The following is a 12,300-nucleotide window of genomic DNA, read 5'->3' as shown; positions in this document are numbered from 1 at the left end:
GTAATTTTGTTGTCAAAATATTGACTGTTAAGTAAACCTAAATCTTCTCTCTAATTATGTTAAGATAGCTGCCATTGGGACATTGGGTCGAACTTACGTTGATGGTTAGCATTGATAAATGTAATTTCGTTGTAAGTAAAGTCGAGGCTAGATAAAGGGGGGGGGGCTATAGCCCCGGGCCTCAGGTTGAAAGGGGCCACAATGTGTCGACTCATTTTTTATATTTAAACAAAAATGGCATCATCAAATAAATAAAACCTTATTACGAATTTCAAATTTATATCATATGAAAAAAGACTTAAATACTTTATTCCCGGAACACAATTATTATGGTCTTTGCTAAATAAATATATATATATATATGAATCAATAAGATTGACATAATGACATCAATATCAATACTTTCTAAAGAGTGTGACTTTACAATAAATATTTCATTACATGTTATAATACACTTATAAGACAATGTGAGGAGTCAAAATCCAGAAAACAATTTTTTAAACATTGTTTATATTAAAAAGATATACCTATAATTTTTTTTTTATTGCGTATATGGCGACAAATTGTATATTCAAATTAGAAAACTATGTATTTTTTCTATATCATTATCTATAAAACGTATTTTATAATCTTTGGATAACAAATATAATAAGTTGCCGCCATCCCCCACCCGGGCATGGCAGATACCTACGGGTGCCCAATCGAAAATTCTGCCAAACCCAACACACACGTGTTCCTCCCCCTACCGACAACCCAACAAACAACCCACAAACAAAACCACTACAGCTAATGGCCATAGTTGCCGAAGCTTAAAATAATAAAAAAAAAAAAAAAAATATAATAAGTACTGTTTTATTAATTAATTGTGATTTTTTACTACAATATACAAATATACTATACGTAAGTTAATTAGTTTAATAAATATATATTTAAAAAATTACTAAATCTGAATAAAAATATGAAATTGTTTTGGGCGAAAGGTCCTCACCAAAATTATTAGTCCCGTTACTTATACAGTTATACATTTACTATACATTACTAAATCACTTGAATCTTGATGTATATGGTACCATGGTAGTTTCAACTACCATGCATTATACGTATTTATCGGGTCTATTAACTATGGCTGATATATAAGATAATATATTCTCGTTAACCATTCGAATTGTTATAATTTATTTAACCTTTATTAATAGTTTAAAATTGAATATTCACCCTTCACAGGCTTCACATAAGCTTAGAATTCTAGAATCATACGTAAGATTATTTACAAAACAATTAAAATTTGCTAACAGTTACAGAGGGCAAATATACCAGGATTACCTACCAGCTAATTCTATCTATAATTATATATTTATATACTCTGTTTCAAAAGAGAATAATATACCACTTTCGCGCATCTGACGGTCACCGATCAAAACTGTCCGATGAGCATACACCGATTTCAAATAACTTTATAGTTTATTTGTAAACAACGGTTAGCGCGAGAGTATAAACACGTATATTGTACTAATTGGAACCGGCTGTATATGCTGACGGTGGTAGCGCGAACGTCGCGAACCGTGCGGGGTTCTTGGTGGAGGATGCGCGCCGCCGACGTAACCAGTCGCGAAAACGGTATATCATATGATATATTATTATTTATATTTTTCTATATAGAAAAAAGATTAATATATTCTTTATTTCTTGCTGAAAGTTGAAACGGAGTATAGATTTGTATTTTTTAAGAGGATGTCAGCGCACTATTAGTTTTCTTTCTCTGGCCCACGCGCAACATATAGACAAAACGCATTTACGAAAAATCACTTTTTCTTTGCGTTTAAGTAATCTTAGTTATCTTAGTAATCTTAGATTAGAGTCACCTATTACAAAAAAGATAGTTAATAATACTTTTGAGGGAATGACATATCGATTTGTCTAAATATTGTCTCAAATCAATTTAAACATCATTTAAATTTACAACATTTATTTATTTATTTTGAAAGTGGAATACTAAGTCAAATAATAATAAAATATAAAATCAATATGTCATTCCTTCAAAAATATTATTCTCTATATCTTTTTTATAATAGGTGACTTTACTCTAAGACTACTTAAACGCATAGAAAAAATGATTTTGCGTAAGCGCGTTATGTCTATGTTGCGCATGGGCCAGAGAGAGAAAACGAATAGTGCGCTGACATCCTCTTAAGTTTAAAATAAATTAACAACAAATTTGTTTAACCGAGTGACGGAATCGTCAATTAATTGAGTAGTATTAATTGTATTATAATTGAGTAATTACTGCCGTGGTGTATAAACTGTTCAAAGCCACAACCAACCTATAGCTAAATATATAATAGCCAAAACACGGATGCCTGAAACGACTGGGTAATTCCATTAATAATCAATATAATTTTTAAACGCGCTTACGTGATAGAAACTTTGTTATCTGTGAATCGGCGTTCCCACCACCGCCGATCGCTATACCAAGTACCGACTAAACCGTAATTATAGCCATTGGCCAGGGGTGGATAGGCCCATAGGGAAAAAGGTATTTTCCCTGTAGGCCCCCGGTCTATATTTATATCGGGGCCCACTCGGGTCTAAACATTTTTTTTTCGTATAACATAATATTCACCAAATAGAAATAATTTAAATTTATAACTATAAATTATTATTACTGTTGTTTTTAACAATATGATAATAACACATTACCACAGTCCACGACAAATCAATAATTTGCTCACAGATATTTAACACAATATTATATAAATATTTATATAGATATTATTAATAGTATTTTAAATCTTTATTGTTAATCGAAAACCGAAATATCCGACCGACCGCCGTCCGCGAACACCGCACGTTCTATAGTCTTTACTGATATGAAATACCATTTTTCAGAAATGATTGGGTATTTAATATCTATTTTTAAACAATGTACAAATAACAAGATACGATGTATTATTATTGTGTTATCCATTATCCGATTAGACCGATTATCGTATCCATGTTCAATTTTATTATGAAGTCGAGACGTCGAGTGTCAACAGTTTCGTCGTGCGCGTTGACTCTGTATTTTGTCATTATTGATGTTTATTGATGTTATTGGAGTTTATTTTGTTTGTTGGTAATACTTACTTATATATTAATAATGAATAATAAACGAAAATATAAATCCGGTTCAAAAAAACGCCAAGAAAAAAAAAGAGAATTATTGATGCAATGTGCAAATAATAAAAAACAAATGAAATTAATTTATTCAAAAGGTAAGTTCGAATTTTAAACGATTATGCTTAAATACCTATGTTAATATCCTAATTTTTAGTTAATAATATCTTCTTTGAATATTTTATTTATTAACATTTAATCACAGACTAAAATTTTAGTCCGTACAATTAATTGAGTAATCAGATATAAAATATTGAATTGATCCATGGTTATTTTTTATTATCAAAGTAATGTAATTTTAATCACGGACTATGATTAACAGGACTGGAAACGAACAATAGTGCACAGTATAATGATATGATCCACATTTGTTACGGATGGTCAACGAGCGATTGTAGCGCCATCTCCTAGTTAATTGTGAACAAACCTAATATTAAATTAAATTAAAAATATTAATTAGAATATTAAATTAATTAACTAACTAGTAGTTGTTTACATTGAAAAATACTATTTCCCTGGCTATTTGATTATTGTTTACACAACTGAATTGTTTAAAAATTACGGACTAAAAAGTCTGTTCTAAAAATATAATCTTTGTGTATGGTGCTAAAAATAAACAAAAGATGAATAGCTATTTTTTTATAATATGTATACAATTACTCTAAATTATATTTTAGAGAACTATACAATAACATTTCCATGTGATATTCATTCTTCAGAAATTGTAAAAACGATAAGTGTTTATTATGTAAGAATGCGAATGCGGCAATATTGTGCAATGCAAAATCGTCAACAAAAGAAAACATTTGTAAAAAAAAAAAAATTAAGTAAATTAACTACATCATAAAATTGTTAAATAATTACTATATTATACAAATTATAGTTTTAAAATTATATTTTTTGTTTTTGTTCATTGTTAATTTTTGTACTTTATATTTCAAAATATTTAATATAGAAATTAGTTTGTTCATTTAACACAATGAATATAAAATATTCACTATTACTATGAAAAGTTTATAACAATAATTAATTAGCTTTAATTAGTTGAAAAATAACTAAATATCTAGATTTATATTATACATATTTTATAAGAAAAAAGTGCAATTATAATTATGACCAGTTTTTGAATAAAATTATATATTTAATAGTTTTAATAAAATATTTTATTTATTTAATATTTTAATGGTACAAAATACTTATATATTTTGTATTTGTCTTTTTTCATCAGCTTCATATACTGCAGTATTCGGTGACTTACTCAATTTTATAATATATGACTAATAGATAGCGCTATAATCGCTCATTAACTTTCCGTAACAGACCTTGTTCAAATGATAAGGGTTCGTTTCCAGTCCTGTTAATCATAGTCCGTGATTTTAATGATGTTATATCAACATGTTAACAATAAAATAATTTCACCCTCATACCCCTTATGTATATAGCTATCAAATGGTGAGCTAGATCTCTAAATTTGGGTGAACAATTATTATATGAACACATCATAGACCGGATCACTACCTTGTGTCCCCACAATCTGTTTTACACAACTCACAATTTTAGCCAACTGTCATTTAATAATTAATTTAAATATTTTCGATTATTATCAACAATTATCTACTTATTTTCTTCAATTAGGTAATTACTTACAGACTGAAAGCTAAATTGTATGCTTATGTATTTATGAGTTATTTTTTATTTCTTAAGTTATTTTGGACTTAAAGTACATCATGCACTAGTGCACTACTATAATATAAAATTATTTTAAAAATTATAAACATTTTTAAAACTACCTACCTATACAATATGTACTATAAACATACAATTATTTTTTTGTTATTATAATGATAAAGTCTATATATACTATATGCTTTACTATTAATTGTATAGATGAAACTAAAGTTTCCAATTCCAATAGAGAACATTCTGTGAAACAAATTAATTTAGAAGGTCCAATTTTAAAATTAGGTAATTATTAACTTTGATTATTTTACAAAATAATATTAATTAATAAGTAAATGTTAATTTAGTATTATTTTTTTATAACATTAAAAATTTGTATTGATTTTATAGATAAACCTGAAGTTTCCAATTCTAATAGTGAACATTTAATGGAACATATTAATTTAGAAGTTCCAATTGTTAGATTAGGTAATTATTATTAACTTTGATTGTTTTACAAAATAATATTTAATAATATGTAAATGTTTTATTTTAGTATAATTTTTTTATAACATTCAAAATTGTTATTGATTTTACAGATAAACCTGAAGTTTCCAATTCTAATGGTGAACATTCTATGGAACATATAAATTTAGAAGGTCCAATTTTAAAATTAGGTAATTATTAACTTTGATTGTTTTACAAAATTATATTAATTAATATGTAAATGTTAATTTAGTATTTTAGTGTTATTTTTTTATAACGTTAAAAATTTTTATTGATTTTATAGATAAACCTGAAGTTTCCAATTCTAATAGTGAACATTTAATGGAACATATTAATTTAGAAGTTCCAATTGTTAGATTAGGTAATTATTATTAACTTTGATTGTTTTACAAAATAATATTTAATATGTAAATGTTAATTTAGTATAATTTTTTCTTCTTCTCATTTTCTTTTTTAATTTTCTAAATTTGCAAAATTTTTCAATATCAGATTGTATACTTTGATATCATTTTTCCCTCTGAATACCCAGTCTACAATAACTCGTCTCATTAATATTAATATTTTATTTGGTTCATGAACTAGGACATTACAAACTGCAGCCTGTAATGTGTATTTATATAGTATAAAATATTTCTAAATTTTTTTTTTTGCTCCTTGAAAAGCTTTTGCCTGCGGGCGCCCGTGTTCCCCTTCATATTTTTTTTTTTAATTCTCTAAATTTGCAAAAATTTTTAATTCCAGATTTTACACTTTGATATAATTTTTCTCTCTGAATATTCAGTATACATTAACTTATTTCATTATTATTAATAATTTTATTTGTTTAAGGACTAGGACATTAGAAATTGCAGTATGTAGTGTGTATTTTTACAGTATTATATTTTCTAAATTTATTTTTTTGCTCCTTGAAAAGTTTTTGCCTGCGGGCTCCCATGCACCCCTTCTCATTTTCTTTTTTAATTTTCTAAATTTGCAAAATATTTTAAATTAAATTATTAAAACTTTAATTACCTACTGCTATCAAAACAATTATCAATTTGATTAAATAATAGAATAGTTTTCTTTAGTTTAAGAACTAGGACATTACAAACTGTACCTAGTCTGTAATATGAATTTATATAGTATCATTTATTTCAAATTTTTTATTTGCTCCTTGAAAAGTGTTTGCCTGCGGGCGCCCGTGTTCCCCTTTTCATTTTTTTTTTAATTCTCTAAATTTGCAAACTTAATTTCAGTTTTTATACTTTGATATCATTTATCCGGGAATAATTGTTAGATTAGGTAATTATTATTACCTAACTTTGATTGTTTTACAAAATAATATTTAATATGTTAATGTTAATTTAGTATAATTTTTTTATAACATTCAAAATTGTTATTGATTTTACAGATAAACCTGAAGTTTCCAATTCTAATAGTGAACACTCTGTGGAACAAAGTATTGTTGATACTTTTTTCAAAAAACCAGATTCAACTAATAATGCCATGTATTGGTTATTTCATCCACATCAACCAACTAACGAAATTCCATTTACTGCAGACAAAGCATATAAACGAAAGAATGGTAGTTATAGAAAATGGTTATCTTACAGTACCAAAGATAAAGCTCTCTTTTGTTGCATATGTATTGCATATGGACGTGATTCTGGAGTATTCATACGAGGTTTTAGTGATTGGAAACATGTGTATGTACGTATTCAAAACCACGAGGACTCTGCAATTCATAGATACAATGTTGATGCTCATTTTATGAAAACAAAGTTTGCATCTGTTGATTCTCTATTGGTGTATGGCCAAAGTTCTTTAAGAAGAAAACAGGTTGAAAATACAAGACAGATAATGCATCGTATTATAGATGTCATAAAATTAATAGGAAAAAGAGGACTTAGCTATCGCAATAGAAATAATGAAGCCGCTTATACATTAAATGATACCTCTTTGGACCATGGCAATTTTTTGGAAATTATTCTCCTGCTAAGTAAATATGATGAAGTTATAAAATGTCACTTAGACAAGGTTATAAAAAAGAGTACTAAGAGTCACAACAAAGGTTCTTCTCAAGGAGGTGGGGTTATTACACTTTTGTCAAAAACCACTATTAATTATATTATTGAAGCTATCTGTCAAAAAATCAAATTTTTAATGTCTGAAGAAATTTTAAAGGCCGGTATGTATACCATTCAACTGGACACAACTCAAGATATATCTGTTGTTGATCAATGTTCGGTTATTATTCGTTATGTCAGTGGCACTAATATTCACGAAAGACTAGTTGGTATGGTCAAATGTACTTCTAGTAAAGGAATTGATATGGTTGAATTAATTTTGAAGGTTTTTAATAGTTTGAACTTGGATCCTAAAAAGTGTGTTGGTAATGCTACTGACGGCGCAGCAAATATGCAGAAATTTTTTTCAGTTTGGGCCCCCTTAAAAAATTTCCCTGTAACAAAAATACTACCTATCCACCCCTGCCATTGGCCGTTTACACATCTTACATGCACCCGACACGGAGAAACACACCGACATTTCCATTTTCCATTGCGATTTGTACACATCTGTCATCTTCACGTCTATGCATCCACTGTTCACAGTTTTACGTCTACAGACTACATTTATAGTGACTATTGTTTACGTATCCAGTCAACGAAAATACCGACTCAAATAAGGTAAAAACTTTTATAAACTGTAATATTATAGGTACCTAGTTACAGTGCATTATAGTTTTACATAGTATTGCGTACACGCGAATTGCGATGTCGCTAACATAATATTTTTTTCAAATAATAAACCGTAGATACATATCCACAATAATCATTGATATTCAACATTTAGCCAATATGGCAATATGTATTTGTTATCTAAATGGCTTATTTTACGATTTTAATTGCACATATAATCTTTTAGTGTATAGTGTATACCTCGGTGTATACCTAATATATATTTCGGCGTTATTTTATTGTTTATACATTTTCGGAATAATTACTATTAAAATAATATATTAGGTACCTATATTTGTATAGTTTCGATTAATATCGAAATTAATGAATAGTATGTGTCCAGGTAATCATACCAGCGAAGTCGTAGGTACAAAAGGATTTATCAAATATGATTTTAGATTAATAATCAGTAAAAAAATTTATGAAAATTATGAAAAAAAATATTAATATAGGTAATAATATAAATTTATTGTACCTATAATACCAGCTATTTATTGTGCTTTTAATTAATAATGTTTAAATGTTTATTATTGTAATGATAGCCATAGGTGCAAATAGACAAATTATTTTGGGGGGACTAAAGTTCCTCCTTAAATATTTTCTAAAAATTATATATGCTCAGTACTAATTACCGACTTTTGAACAGGGTGACTAAGTCCCTCCAAGCCCCCACCTATTTGCGCCAATGATGATAGCTAGGTTTAAGTCCACACTCCACAGTACTACTCATGGTTAGGTGCATAGGCGTGCGCAGCCCTTTTTTTCAGGGTATGGAGAAAGTTGCCACTGGCACCCCCTGAAAGTTATTTTAAGCATGTAAAATTCTGGTGAAAAAATATACACAAATATTGAAATGTCTGACTATATTTAATTAAATATGTAATTTTTGAAATTGAATGACTAAATAAAAATTAATAAAACTTAAAATGGTTTGAGCAATACATAGAACCATATTTTATAACTTGTATAAATAAACAAAAACATAGTCACATAAATAATAAACAAAAAAATAAATTAAACAAAAATTATATTATTGATCATAACACCATTGGGTAGAGTTTTTGAAATGATCAATGATGTCTTTGGGGTTTACTTTCATAGCAGTTAAAAAAATTAAGTTATTTAATCTTCCTTGAAGCATAGGAGGCACTTCATAGTTTGGATTTCACTAAAGTTAATTTAGAAAATGATTGCTCACGTCACTTGTGACTGATATCACATCAAACTTATTTAGTATGCTACTAAATTATTCAAAAATACTATGTTTATCAAAATATTTTAACCATAGACACCAAATGTGAAGCATTTTAGCGACCAAGTTGACTTAAATTTGTTTTGTTATAGTTTCATGTTTTAAAACCAAATATTGTTAGTATTGATTTTTATTTATCTTTGGTACGTCTGGAAACAAGGCTCTGTGTTTAGGGTATGCAGCTGCATACCTGGCATTCCCCCTAGGTTAGGGGGAATAACATAGTAACCTATGGTCAGGTTAGGTCTTTGTTTAAGTAAATATAAATGGTTAAAATATTTCAAACGTTTACCTAATATTATGTATATTAAAAATTATATAATACACTTTTTTAATAAACACTTAGTAGGTAGGTACAGTAATTAAATTTTTGTTAGGGAAAAAACAACTGGAGATTTTAATTAAATTAAACTATGCAATTTGATAATGTACATGCATAAATGTAGTAATTGATATGACATATGAACCAATTGGTTATACATTAGTGTCGCTTAAATTAAAAACTTATTTACCTAGTATTTGTTTATTTAATTATGCTGTATACCTAAATTGTTATAAGATAATTTTTTATCAATAATTAGTTAAGTACCCTAAAGAAATTAAAACAAATTAGGTATTCATAGATATTTTAGGATAATTAAAATATTTAAACTATTTGCCTATACAGAAAAAAATATATTACCAATACCTACCTTTTTTATTTTTACATCAATATTAATGATGAGAGAAAACATCATTGTATTTTCAAACACCATAAAACAAATAAAAAAGCACCATTATCTTGGCATTCAATAGTATTTAATTTAATTTTTTGTAAATTCTAGACTAACCTTGGGTAAATGCTAAAAACATGCCAAAACATGCGTATAAACCCAGTTATAGTTTGACCAAGAGTTCTAAAAGGCGGCGAGAAAAACAAAGTGTACATGTTCCAGTCTCATTGTCTAGTGTTGATACTTTAGTGGTTCAAAATTCACCTAAAACTGTGTTTCTCAGTAGTTTGAGCTCTACTGAAGGTAATAACAATGTTGAAAATCAATCTTTCACTGAATTTAATAACAATGTTGAAAATCAATCTTTCACTGAATTAAACGTTTTTGCTCATGGCTCCAATAATTCTACATTTCAATCAAAATTGGCATCTTTTATTATTTCATCAAGACTTTCAAGAAGTAAAACTTCTGTTTTATTAAAATTACTTAAATCTGTTAAGGATATTGCATCCTTACAAGATCTTCCTTCAGATTATAGAACACTTCTTTATACTCCTTTATCTGGTAAAGTGAATATTGATCAAATAGCAGGAGGAGAGTACATTCATTTTGGAATTTGTAAAGGATTAAAATATTTGCATAGTGTGAATTATTATATGCGTCAACAATCAGTACTTGAATTATGGTTCAATATAGACGGTTTACCAATTGATAAAAGAGGTCAATCATTCTGGCCAATATTGTGTGGTGTTTGTATACAACAATGTGTTAAGCCTTTTATTATTGGAGCTTATTTTGGTACTAAAAAACCAAGTAATGTTTTTGAGTATCTTAATCTTTTCATTGAAGAACTTAATGATCTATTACGGAATGGTATTACAATTGGACATACAACAGTATCTATTACTCTAAAAGGAATAATTGCTGATGCCCCGGCTCGAGCATTTGTAAAACAAATTAAGGGTCATACTGGTTATTATGCATGTGAAAAATGTGAAGTAGAAGGCATTCATTTAAACAATAGTGTATGTTTTCCTGATTGGACTGCACCATTGCGCACTGACAATTCATTTATTCAACATTCAAACGAAGAACATCACATAGGAGAGTCTCCATTACAAAACATACCAAACTTTGGACCAGTGTCATGTACTCCATTAGATTATATGCACTTGTGTTGCCTCGGTATTATGAAGAAAATAATAAATTGTCTTGTTAAGGGTTCACGAAGTTTGGGTTCCTGTGGTTCTGTTCGCTTATCTAGAGATCAAATATTCTCTATTAATAGTCGAATGAAAGTTGTTGCCAAATGGCTATCCTCTGATTTTGCTCGGGTTCCTGTTGATCTTAATAATTTTAACACATTCAAAGCAACTGAACTCCGACAAATTCTTTTTTATACAGGACCTTTTATTTTTAAAAATATTTTGAGTACACCTGTCTACAACAATTTTTTGTTTTTAAACATAGCTATGCGAATTTTAGCATGTCCTAATACAGTTCATGATCAAAATGATTTTGCAAGTGATCTACTGAAACATTTTTTAAAAACATTTTGTATTATTTATGGAAGAGGTAATGCATCGTATAATGTACATTCAGTTATTCATTTAGCAAATGATGCTAAGAAATATGGAGTTGTTGATCAATTCTCATCATTTCCGTATGAAAATTACCTCCAACATTTGAAAAAGATAGTGAAACCTGGACGATTTCCATTAGTTCAGCTATATAATCGTATCAGTGAAGAATGGCACTGCAAGAGTTCTGACGTTAATTCATCTTTAATTAATTATCCGGCTTTAGACGGTCACCATTATTTTGGACCACTTCCAAATAATTTGCCTAGTGGATCAGTCATTCAATATTCTATTTTAATGACTAAAAAATTTACCTTAAGAGTTTCCAATTCAAAACGTCGAAGTAAAAAAAAAGATGACTGTGTAGTTGTGAATGATGGAAAAGTTTGTATTGTTAAAAACATATTGTCTATAAATGGTCAAGTATTTCTAGTTTGTTTACGATTTGAATATGTAATCCCTATTTATGAAATTCCATGTCCTTCAACTGCTGTTGGGATGATGGAGTGCAGTAATATCTTAAGTGAACTAGAATTGTATGATCTCAATAGTATTCAGTTTAAAGCTTGTTATTTTCCCAAATCAGAAGATTTAAATATTACATCTAGTTACTATGTGTGTTCATTTCTTCATATTGCTGATTAAAAAGGTTGACATATTTTTAAACAAATGTTAAAATTTAGAAATTAATATAATTTATTTTATTGGTTTTAGAATGA

The 12,300-nt window shown here is 28.1% G+C and overlaps 2 protein-coding genes across 2 annotated transcripts; both read left to right on the top strand.

Moving 5' to 3' along the window:
• The first annotated feature begins 4,994 nt into the window (after nucleotides 1-4,994).
• LOC149057090 (uncharacterized) lies at nucleotides 4,995-10,117 on the top strand. Its single transcript, XM_089223284.1, has 6 exons — nucleotides 4,995-5,118; nucleotides 5,224-5,301; nucleotides 5,412-5,489; nucleotides 5,603-5,680; nucleotides 6,710-7,690; nucleotides 10,113-10,117. Exons 1-6 carry the CDS (start codon nucleotides 4,995-4,997, stop codon nucleotides 10,115-10,117), a joined length of 1,344 nt encoding a protein of 447 aa, XP_089079410.1.
• Nucleotides 7,805-12,269, top strand: LOC149057089 (uncharacterized). The gene is made up of 2 exons (XM_089224461.1): nucleotides 7,805-7,985; nucleotides 10,113-12,269. Exon 2 carries the CDS (start codon nucleotides 10,139-10,141, stop codon nucleotides 12,224-12,226), a length of 2,088 nt encoding a protein of 695 aa, XP_089080587.1. The 5' UTR covers nucleotides 7,805-7,985; nucleotides 10,113-10,138; the 3' UTR covers nucleotides 12,227-12,269.
• The last annotated feature ends 31 nt before the right edge of the window (nucleotides 12,270-12,300 follow it).

Source organism: Diuraphis noxia, unplaced genomic scaffold, assembly GCF_037042655.1.
Source record: "Diuraphis noxia isolate RWA-SAM2 unplaced genomic scaffold, SU_Dnox_SAM2 contig0003, whole genome shotgun sequence".
Taxonomy (NCBI): domain Eukaryota; kingdom Metazoa; phylum Arthropoda; class Insecta; order Hemiptera; family Aphididae; genus Diuraphis; species Diuraphis noxia.
Note: the sequence above shows the minus strand (reverse complement) of the source record. Positions and strands in the feature narration are given on the sequence as shown.

What these genes read in the sequence shown, in the direction of transcription:
- LOC149057090 (XM_089223284.1), top strand. Translation starts at nt 4,995, where the DNA reads ATGATAAAGTCTATATATACTATATGCTTTACTATTAATTGTATAGAT. An exon ending in AGGTCCAATTTTAAAATTAG is followed by an intron (nt 5,119 to 5,223) that starts GTAATTATTAAC and finishes TTGATTTTATAG; the next exon opens with ATAAACCTGAAGTTTCCAAT. An exon ending in AGTTCCAATTGTTAGATTAG is followed by an intron (nt 5,302 to 5,411) that starts GTAATTATTATT and finishes TTGATTTTACAG; the next exon opens with ATAAACCTGAAGTTTCCAAT.
- LOC149057089 (XM_089224461.1), top strand. Translation starts at nt 10,139, where the DNA reads ATGCCAAAACATGCGTATAAACCCAGTTATAGTTTGACCAAGAGTTCT.